Source organism: Gymnoscopelus braueri, assembly GCF_963280865.1.
Source record: "Gymnoscopelus braueri genome assembly, chromosome: 11".
In the NCBI taxonomy this organism is placed as follows: Eukaryota; Metazoa; Chordata; class Actinopteri; order Myctophiformes; family Myctophidae; genus Gymnoscopelus; species Gymnoscopelus braueri.
In genome coordinates, this window is record NC_137613.1 from 30644383 (window position 1) to 30656114 (window position 11732).

General features: G+C 40.9%; 1 protein-coding gene across 1 annotated transcript in view; it reads left to right on the plus strand.

Moving 5' to 3' along the window:
- Positions 1–11333, plus strand: part of LOC308095578 (uncharacterized protein) — a gene marked incomplete at its 5' end in the record, with an annotated part of 237988 nt that extends 226655 nt beyond the window's left edge. Inside the window, 3 exons of the mRNA XM_080442631.1 lie at positions 6383–6469; positions 9515–9636; positions 10238–11333. Of these exons, the coding sequence (XP_080298757.1) occupies positions 6383–6469; positions 9515–9636; positions 10238–10241 (213 nt within the window). The 3' untranslated portion in view covers positions 10242–11333. The remainder of the gene's footprint in view (positions 1–6382; positions 6470–9514; positions 9637–10237) is intronic.
- Positions 11334–11732: the final 399 nt, after the last annotated feature.

The following is an 11732-nucleotide window of genomic DNA, read 5'->3' on the forward strand; positions in this document are numbered from 1 at the left end:
GCCTGGAGGTGCAGGGACAAGAATCCAGACCCAGGTTGGGCACAGCGTCTGTTTCCCTTGTGGTTTTAAAAATTATATTGAATGTCAATATTTTGTCAAGGTGTTGTACTGAAATGAGATGGTCCAGTATGGTGACAACACAAAGCGTCTCTGTGTGTGTGTGTGTGTGTGTGTGTGTGTGTGTGTGTGTGTGTGTGTGTGTGTGTGTGTGTGTGTGTGTGTGTGTGTGTGTGTGTGTGTGTGTGTGTGTGTGTGTGCACGTGTGTGACCGTGCGTACAGTATCTGTGTACAGTATGTGTTAGCTATAGCGCTAGCAGTGATGGCGGTAGCGGAGTTAATCACCCGTGTCTGTGGCCTTTAGCTCCTCTCATTAGCAGCGCACAGCAGAGCCGGGGCCGTCGGTAATGACACTCCGCTAGCTGCACCACTGGGCCCATAGCCAAGGAGGCTGTCTGCAAGCCTGACACATCACATCACACACACACACACACACACACACGTGCGATTGTATTACTATAATGGTGAGGACATCAGCATCTTAGGATGATGGATATATGAATGCCTTTTTGTTTTTACTATATCTACAAGCTTGTTGATTGGCTATTTTCGTTGAGTATAAATCAACCTTAACTCAAGCTCCAACCCTTAAACCTAACCTGTAAATGCCTAATCCTAACACCCAGGTTGGTGTTAATCTTTTCCTACTTGTAAGCCTATAACTCCCCACATCTTTTTTTTTTTTTACCATAAAACAACCATTTGTTTGTGAGGACCAGGAAAGTTATCCTCACAATGTCTGCTTGTGGGGACATTTGCCACTCACAAGTGATGCAAGTACACACACACACACACACACACACACACACACACACACACACACACACACACACACACACACACACACACACACACAAACACCAGGGACTCGCTGTCTGGCATTACAGCCCATGTGGTACAGTATGTGGTAACCATTCAAGAGAGTATGATCACTGAAATGAATCACTTTACGTGGACGTGAGTCCTGAGAAGAAGACCTATAGATGAAGATTACTTTGTTTACGGAAAGAAAGTGAAGGAGAAAAAGGGTTTGTGCTTCCTTTTCTGTCGGTCGGACAAAAGTGTCAGGAAGGGGCAGAGCCTGCACGGGGCGAGGCTTCCTGCTGATTTATCTGACATTTGTGTCCGGGTATCTCGGTCGGTAGAGCACTCGCCCTTGGACCAACAAGGCCATGGGTTCCATTGAGTATAGCACCGCTTCGTGACAAGTTGTGCGGTGAGTGGGACCTGATGGTAGGCGTTGCACTGCACCTCAGCAGTCCATCTAACAGAGGTTCTAGCACAGTGGTTCTTAACCAGTGGTCCAGGGACCACCAGTGGTCCTTGAGGGGGTTCCAGGTGGTCCCCAGCTAAATGATGGAGAGTTGGTAACCAAATGGAATATAGATCTTTACCTCTTGAGAGCGTGAAATGAAACCAAATGGACCGTGTTAAACATCTGCATTACTTAATTAAATAATTGTTATTTTGATCAACGTTGGCCTGTTGTCTCTCCTATGATACCCCATCAATACAGCATGGAATTGTGGACAAAATCGTATCCAACGTTAACAAAATATTCGAAGTCTTGGGTCTGAGAGTCCCAAGATAAATCTCATCAAATGATGGTCCGTGGCTCAAATGGCAAAGAAATAATGGACCTTGATATGGAAAGGGTTGAAAACCACTGGTATAGCAGATTGAAACGGGGATAGACTCCCCCATTCTCGGCTGATGATACCGACAATAAGCCTCTCTGACCTACTACTGCAGAGATTCACACAACACAATACTCTTTCTTTTACTCTCTCTGGTTATCTTTACTTTACTTTACTTTATTATGGATCCCCATTAGCACTTGCACTAAGCATGGCTATTCTTCCTGGGGTCCAACACACACAAATACACATCATACAGAACGAACATACTACAGATACAAACACAGACAAAGACAATAGTTCACCTACAAAAATTCAGAAATACATTTACAATTTTACAATTTTGTACATTTCATGATCAAAGGGAGAAAAGGGTTACCCATACATTATTATTGTTGTTATTATTTTTTTTCCTTTTTTTTTTTTTTTTTTTCTCAAACCATACATTTCATGATAACAACAAACAAGTCAATAAGATGTCAAAGGTTAAACACAAAATCATTAAAGTTCATGAAATATTGGAAGGTACCGTTTTACCATAATTTTGAAACCCTCTTTTGTATTGGCTTGAACAATATAACTCGGCAATGAATTCCACCATCCAATAGCTCTATACATAACAGTTTTCTGTATAACAGATGTTTTCACTTTGGGAAAATTCAACCTTCCTTCAATTGCATGTCTTGTTTGATATTCATGATGAGCACAATGTTTTAATAACCTTTTATATAATATTTCTGGAGATTGTGTAACTTTTATGTTTCTGATGAAATTAACTAAACAATAAGTAGCCCTTTGACTAACAGACAACCATCTCAGACTGTCATGCATGTCTTTTATATTAGTTCTATAGGAGCAATTTAACGCACAACGTGCAGCTTTATTTTGAACAACTTGTAGTTTCTTAATATCGCTCATTGAGGCACTAGACCAAATAACAAAACAATAATCAAGCTGTGACAGAACTAAAGCGTTTAAGACCTGTCTAATGACATCTGGTGGCAGTCCCTTAGAAATTCTTCTTGTAACTGAAACAGCCCTTCCCATTTTGCTCACAGTCTTATCAACATGATGGGACCATGATAGAGTGTTGTTAAAAGTAATACCTAAAAGTTTTGTCTCTTGTACTTGGTCAATTGGAATGTTGTTTATATTCAAATTTAATTTTGGTTCAAATAATATCTGATACTTTGATCCCATTAATATAGACTTTGTCTTACCAACATTCAGTACAAGTTTATTACTCTTTACCCATTCTGTTACTAACTTTAATTCATTTTCCAAAATATTATTAATCTCATCTGTGGTCATTCCTGCAGCATATATGGTCGAGTCATCTGCATACATTGAAATTTGAGCTTTATGTAGAACTAACGGAAGATCATTTATAAAAATTGAAAACAATAGTGGTCCTAAACAACTTCCCTGAGGGACTCCACAATTAAGCCGACTGATCTTTGAAAAACTACCATTAAAGAAAACTGTCTGCTTTCTGTCACTTAAGTAACTCTCCATCCAATTTAATGCAGTGACAGTGAAACCATATTGTTTAAGCTTATCCAGTAACAACAGATGATCTATCAAATCAAACGCTGCACTAAAATCAAGTAAAACAGCCCCCACCAATCTTCCATTATCCATCTCACATTGCCAATCATCTGTCATCTGTGTCAAGGCCGTGCATGTAGAGTGACCAGGCCTGTAGGCATGCTGATATTCTGTATTTAATCCATTCACATCAAAATAAAGTTGTATTTGTTGAAAGATAATTCTCTCCATTACCTTTCCTAAAGCTGGTAACAAGCTTATAGGGCGACTGTTTGTACCAGAAAATGGTGCAGCTGTATTTTTTGTAAGTGGAATGATTTTAGCTATCTTCCAAGCTTGAGGACAGATGCATTTCTCAATGCTCAAGTTAACAATATGACAAACAGGGACAGCAATGAAATTAGCAACCAAACTAAGAAATTTAACATCTAAATCGTCAACCCCTGGTGGTCTATCTTTACATTTATTAAGCAGACACTCAACTTCATTAACGGTTACTTGTGCTAGTTTAAATTTACAGTTCTTATTATTCATTGAGTTTTTAATTAATGTAGTTGAGGGATTTATACTTGTATGTTGCATATTGCTCCTAAAACAGTTGATCTTAGAATAAAAATAATCATCAAAATAATTAGCAATGTCTACTGGCTTGGTCAAATATTTTCCATCCACTTCAAGATAAGATGGGCAAGATTTTGGTTTTCTGCCCATCATGTCATTTACAACATTCCACATTTTCTTTTTATCATTTTTAACATTTTTAATTTTGTTCTCATAAAACAATTGTTTTTTCTTTTTGTTTTGAGCTGTCACATAATTTCGTAGCTTCTTATAGATTTGCCAATCAGACTGAAAACTTGATAGGATCGCTGCTTGTTTTGCTTCATCTCTCAATCTCATTGCTTCTCTTAATTCATTATCCAACCAGGGTGATTTCAGATTTCTTACTGAGTATTTTCTAATAGGAGCATGTTTTTCAATAATTTGTAAAAATAATGTATCAAAGACTTCAAGTGCATCGTCTGGATTTTCCTTGTCCAATACTTTCTTCCAACATATGTTCTTAATATCATCTGTAAATACATCTTCATTAAATGTTTTCATTGATCTCTTATAAACAATTTTTGGTCCTGATTTGGGCACCTTTGCTTTTCTTGTAGCTACTATTAAATTATGATCAGTACACCCAACTGGTATGGATAATGCTTTGGAGCATAAATAACTACAGTTTGTGAATATATGATCAATGCACGTTTCACTTTTACCACCATCTCTCCTTATCCACACTCTTGTTGGTTTTTCCACCATCTGAATTAAATTACATGTTCTAGCAGTCGATTGAAGCTTCTCTTTAAGTGGGCAATTAGATGAGTTCCAGTCAATATTTGTATCACCTAAAAAATAAATTTCATGACCAAGATCACATACTTTATCTAACATAAAACAAAGTTGGTTAAGATAATCCATATTTGCACTTGGTGGTCTATATACACATCCTATAAGCAGGGGTTTTACATGTGGTAAATTAATTTGCAGCCAAATCACTTCAATATCTGCAGCCATTAAATCAGGTCTTAATTTGACTGGAATATGATTCTGTACATAAACTGCCACCCCCCCTCCATATCTATTCCTGTCCCTTCTAAAAATATTATACCCCTGAATACCCAGTACCTCATCATTAAAAGTATCATCCAGGTGGGTTTCTGATAATGCTAATACCTGTATACCCAGCGATAATAATTCTGATACTTCAATAATCTTATTTCTCAGGCTGCAGATATTAATGTGAGCTAATTTAAACCCTTTTCTTGGTAGATTAATCGTAATCATAATAAACAAAATTCAGTAAACAACTTCTTCCCTTAAGTTTGTGAACTATTAAACACATAACACACACACATTCACAACCAACAAAATCTCTCTCTCTCTCTTTCTTTCTCTCTTCTTTCTCTTTTGACATAACTTGTTCTACGCTCCTCGTCTTACAGTCTCTTGTCTTTCTCTCCTCTGTCTCGCACAGACACAATTATTCTGTCTCTCTTTCATTGCTTTGTTTCCCCATTCTCTTCCTCTCTAGTTGTTTAATGTTCTTAGTTGCATTCTGCTGCATGTGAAGTCTGAACAAAACAGCAGGGTTCCTCTTCTTCTCCTGTTTCATGTCAGCCTTCAGCGCTCTCTGCTCTGATAACCACACACTCCTGCCCCCCTAAGGATGTTGGGGGCATAACAGGCACTTGTCTTCTTGTCCCTTTCTGGGATAATGAAGCAAAATGAGACTTTCAGGACATGGCGACATTGACTGTTGACGGTTTTGACATCCTTGTGTGTATTTTGTGGAACAGTGAACCCTGTGTGTGAACACAGAGGAATGAAGGGCTTGCAACAGCAGATGTCTGGGGAATGTGAAATGTAGTTTGTCATGGCATTGTCATGATATACTATGGCATATTATAGATAGATTTATGTCACATGACAAATGCTGTTGGCACTGATAAGATTTATGGCAAGAACTTTGTACTCTTGTAAGAGTCTATTTTAAAATCAATCAGTTAGTCAATCAATCAATCAAGTCAGTTAATCAATTAAATAACACCTTTATTCATGCAGGGAATCCCAGAGACCGGAGCCTCATTTGCAGTGATGCACCTGCTAACGAATTACAATTAACAACAGTATTAATGAGAGTTAAATAACAGATTAAACCGTATTTATTTGAAAATGATCACCTAGAATGGAATGACCAAAACAGGGACACTATGTTGAATTGGTTCAAACTGATTGATAGGAGCTGGGTATAATGAACTCTAGTCAACAAACATTGCAAATATTCATCAGTAGAGTGCATTTTATGAGCTTGTACTGTAGATTGGCTATTTTTGGCGAGCGACACGTCATATGACGAAGTACAAATCCTACTTTGGTGTCCAAACTGTTACACATTTTTTTAAATCTGATTTGAATGGCATTTCAAGCCAACTGTAGGAATGTGGTTCAAATTAGCTTAGATTTATATTTACTGTTCAGACTTGGTAAACCCAATCCAATAAATCTTGAGTTGGGGTGCCAAGCGTCAACATAGTCTAGAATATGACGGGCGTGTTCTGATGATGTTTTGTTGTCTTGTTGTGTTTTTCAGTACATGACTGCTGCAGCAGCGCAGGCACCTATGCAAGGGACCTACATCCCCCAGTACACTACGGTGCCTCCTTCAGTCCCTGTGGAAGTAAGACACACCTCCTTTACCCAGTACATACACAGCACACTATAACAATGGTTCTCACACTTCTCCCGTTATCTCTAACAGTATACAAATGGAACCAAAAGGGTCCATTTGGTTCCATTTGTATACTGTTAGAGTTACAGACTTGCAAGGGTCAATTTAGACCCCCCTAATGGACACCCTAAAAGTCTACATATCGTACACATGGAAGTACACACCTGGTACACAAGGTACAGTACACATACAGTATAGTACACAGGGTAGAGAATACACACAATACAGTACACATATACAATACACATTCACAGTCACAGAGACACAGTTATAAAGGAACACATCGGCCCACCAGTGTGGTCATTAAGCAGACAGATCACATTGGATGTAAGCTGCAAATTGCTCTCATTCTCCAAACAAATGCCCTGGTCGTTCCACAGAATAATGAGCCTGGAAAGTGCAAGCCAAGCACATGACTCACAACTTTTATAGTATCTCCGAAAGACGCACTGCAAAGACTTTTTGTCACTCCGTTCCGTTGGTGTCGGAGCTCTGTGGCAGGTCATCCTGACAAATGACGAGCATGGACACCAGCCAGCTAATCAGCCAGCCAGCAGCCAGCCAGACAGACAGACAGACAGACAGACAGACAGACAGACAGACAGACAGACAGACAGACAGACAGACAGACAGACAGACAGACAGACAGACAGACAGACAGACAGACAGACAGACAGACAGACAGACAGACAGACAGACAGACAGACAGACAGACAGACAGACAGACAGCTAGTCAGCCAGCCAGCCAGTCAGCTAGCCAGCCAGTCAGCCAGCCAGTCTGTCAGCCAGTCAGCCAGCTAGTCATCTACTGTAGCTAGTCAGTTATTGAGCCAACTTCTCAGCCAGCCAGCCAGCCAGCCAGCCAGCCAGCCAGCCAGGCAGAGTCAGTCAGCCAGCCAGCCAACCAGCCAGCTAGTCAGCCAGGCAGATAGTCAGTCAGCCAGCCAGCCAGGCAGATAGTCAGTCAGCCAGCCAGCCAACCAGCCAGCTAGTCAGCCAGGCAGATAGTCAGTCAGCCAGCCAGCCAGCCAGCTACCTAGTCAGTCAGTTAAGGCGGGCGGGCGGGTGGGCAAGAATTAAAAGCGAGCACAGGCTGCTGTCTGGTGGCTGACAGTGCTGCTATCAGCCGTGTATCAGATGACAGGAGCTGAAGTGAGACACTGGCGGAGGATCCATCCTTTCTCTCCCTCTCTCTCTCTCTCTCTCTCTCTCTCTCTCTCTCTCTCTCTCTCCCTCTCTCTCTCTGGCCGGCCGGTACAGCAGAGCATGTGAAGACACGGCCACGTGTACCGCAGGAAACACGCACATCCTTCAGCCTGCAGGACTCTGCTTAGCCCGCCTGCCTCCAGCCATGACAGCATCTTGACAGAATCATCCATCTCTCTCTCTCCCTCTCTCTCTCTCTCTCTCTCTCTCTCTCTCTGTCTGTCTCTCTTTCACGCCCTGGGAGGGAGCTAGTTCACTTCCTGTCCACGAAGCAGGATGGAGCAGAGAGAGAGAGAGAGAGAGAGAGAGAGAGAGAGAGAGAGAGAGAGAGAGAGAGAGAGAGAGAGAGAGAGAGAGAGAGAGAGAGAGAGAGAGAGAGAGAGAGAGAGAGAGAGAGAGAGAGAGAGAGAGAGAGAGAGAGAGAGAGAGAGAGAGAGAGAGAGAGAGAGAGAGAGAGAGAGAAGCCGACGTAGTTGTATTTTGGCCCAGGGCTATTCCTACCTATTTCATCCCGTCTTGCCTCCTCCTCAGCAGCAGGGTGTATATCAGTACAGAGACTCAGCACAGTGGACAGTTTGTGTCTGGGGGCTGATGTATGGACAGACGCAGTGTCCTTGAGAGCTTGTTAAAAAAGTGATTGAAATGAGTCCACGATAGGGGGGCCTTCAGAGGAGCGGCCCACCTTTCTTCTTTTTTTTTTAAGAGTTTGATGTGAAGAATAGCTTTGTCCAGAGAGTCGCTCAACTTTTTCTGTGTAAAAGTTTATAGTGCAGAAAAAGTTGAGACTCTTCTTTTCAAGCAGAGAATTGACGTTTGACTGAATTTCCCTCATGGGATCAATTAAGGGCTTATCTTATCTTATCTTGATTGAAAGATTCTGTGCTGAAATATGTTGTTTATTTTTACATCTTTGGATGATATATTGTACTTATCCCTGCAGCCACAAGACAAGTAGCATGTGGCCCATACTGTAGGTCAGGAGCCTGTCTCCTGTTTCCGTAGCGTGAGGCAACTAGATTACAAATACACCCCCCTGGACATGACGCTATAGTACAGTACAACCCTTGACGCTGAGTGCCAAGACATTGGCTACATAATTTGGTATGGTGGGGATTTAGAACCCTCAACCTCCCAGTCTCAGGGCAAACACTCTAACCACAAGGCCACTGAGCTGCAATCACAGTACACAGTCAAATCTTACTTTAATGAATAAAATGCTATTTTAACCAATCTGTATTGTAGAGTATTTTAATGCCATATAACTTCCTCACACATCTGCAGTGGTTGGAGGCAGTGTTGCCAGATTCTGTGAGAGAAACAAGCAACCAGGGTCTAGGAAAACCAGCCCAAAAAGAAGCGACTATGGGCCACATGAGCACTTTAACATATACATCAGCTATTTGAAAATAGCAGATCTACAAGCTCACAATGCGTCACGATGGGACGCGTTGTGAGCTTGTAGATCGGCTATTTTCAAATAAAATCTTGCGGGGAAATTATAATAAGCAGATCTGGCAACCCTGGTTGGAGGTCTTCCAATTGAGAAGTTTAGACCCTGGCGTCAGGTAGTAGGACAGCTACTGGGTTGACAAGCAGTACTGACTGAAGCTTGTGAGTGCAATATCTCTCCACTGGCCATCTTGGATGAGTGGCAGATGTTTGGTCTCTCCGACACCAAACATCTACCGGTCTCCAGTCCTGGGGGGGGTAGAATATAAAAGTTACAAATGAACTCTATGAGTATTTCACTGTGTGTGTTGGTATAGCGTAATGTCATTGTCTTTTCAGGGCGTGGTCTCTGACTCCTCCCCCCAGACGGCGCCCTCGTCTCAGGAGGTGAGCGGTCAGCAGCAACAGATGCAGGTGGAGAGCAATGCAGACCACGTCCCGGCGTACTCGTACCAGTCCAAGTGAGGACCGCCCACTGCCATTAATGTCATTGTTTGTCGCCGTCGGGTGGAAACCTTGTATATGTCCAAAACCGTTATATTTCAGGAAAACGGAAAGAAAACTTTCTTTTCAAAATCTTTTTATTCTGTTTTTTGAACAAAAGCCCAGGGCCGAGTGTACATAGCATCTTATATTCATTATATCACAAAGATACAAAAAGGAGGGGAAAAAAAAACTCATACCCCTATCATAAATTATAAATGTGTGACTTGGCTGCCTGGTCATTGATACTAATTTAGTCAAACGTCATTGATTCAAGGCTGCCTGCTTGTCTGTCTGTCTGTCTGTCTGTCTGTCTGTCTGTCTGTCTGTCTGTCTGTCTGTCTGTCTGTCTGTCTGTCTGTCTCTGTCTGTCTGTCTGTCTGTCTGTCTGTCTGTCATTTCTGCTGGTTTAATGTTTATTTGTGATTATACTGTAGATGTTTTGTCTAACTCCCACCCTGTCTCCTCACTTTATTCTTTTGTTATTTTTGTTATTTAAATTTTTTCTGCCTGTCTGTCCTATTAACTTCTCTCTACCTACCTCTCCCTCTGTCTCTGTCTCTGTCTCTCTCTCATCAGATAGCGTCGGTCTGGCAGAGTGTCGCTGTGACAGCGTTGCCTTGAGACAGGAGAAGGTGTGGCTGCACTGAGGACGTGAGGAGAGAGGAAAGGATACGAGGAGATAGGAGACATAAGACTGTGGACGGATTGCTTCCAGATTGCCCAGGCACCCAAAAAAAAGAGAGAGACACTTTTGTTTTCATTTCCTACCTGGCCTGAGAGAAACAGAAAGAGAGAAAGAGGGAGAGAGTGCAGACGGAGGAGAGGAGGTGAAAGAGGAGAATGAGAGAACAACAAAAAAAAACTAAAAAAGAAAACTGAAAACTAAAAAAAAAAAAAACAGTGAAATAGTTGTTGTGTCGTCTGAGAAAGTAAGGGCTGGACTGAAGCCTAGACTGTTTCTCTAAGAGAAATTCTCAACTGATTAAAAAGAAGAAACAAAATAGAGATTAAAAATAATATCAACACAAAAAGACAAAAAAAACTACATCTGTTGAACGCAAGAGGAGAGGTGGTTTATTTTGTAATTAGATAAAAACAGAGGGAGGAGTCACGTTTGCGATACACAGAGATTGTCTTCCTCAGATATTAAAGCTACTATTTCTTTTCACCTCTTTTTTATGTTCTAGTGTTAAATTTTAGTTTTCTAGATATATCTCTAAAAAAAACAAAACAAAATGGGGTTGTTGTGTTTTTTCTTTTTTTTCTTGTTTTAGTTTCTCCAATCTTCATGGCCTTAATTTGAAGAAACTTTTTACAGAGTTCAGAGTCTTCACGCCTCGTTGAAAAAAGAAATAACGACAAAAAAAATGTATCAAAGTGAGAAAAAAAATACAAAAAAAATACAAAATACAAAATTTTCAAAAAGATTAAAAAGTTTTAAACAAGAGTCCCTCGGACCGCTCAGCTGGAGCGAGGGAGCAGACATTGATCTATAGAGGAGAAAGAAGAAAAAAAAACAACAACAAAAAAAAAGAAAGAAAGAGTCTATCACATAAGCTGTACAGATTTAATAGAGAAGAGTGCTTTCTTTTTCCATTTCTTCATTAGAAGAAAACTTTGATAAATAATTATGTTGGAGATAAATGAGTGTCTGAAGGAAACTAAATGTGTGTCGGGGGAGGGGAAGGGGGGACTTGAGGGGGCGGGGCAAAGCTTTGAAGAGATTTTTCACCGGGAAGAAATCAAGCGTAAAGAAAACATCAACGGGAACGGGCTCGGCGTCGCACGTGGACGAAGACGCCGCCCGTTGCAGATGCTGAACTTGTTTTCTATTATTATCATACAATTTATGATTTGTGTTTTTTCCACGGCGAGATCGCCGTCGACGACATTAGTGCTTTTTATCTGCGACGTTTTATGTTTGTTTTTATATAAGCTTTGCGACGTTTTTAGCCCGCTTTGCTTGTCACACCGCAAAAAAAAAAAAAAGAAAGGTGAAGAAAAAAAAAGTTTTAAAATGAACAAAAAAATGTAATAGGAAAAAAAAACATTTCTGGCAGTGAAAAAAAAA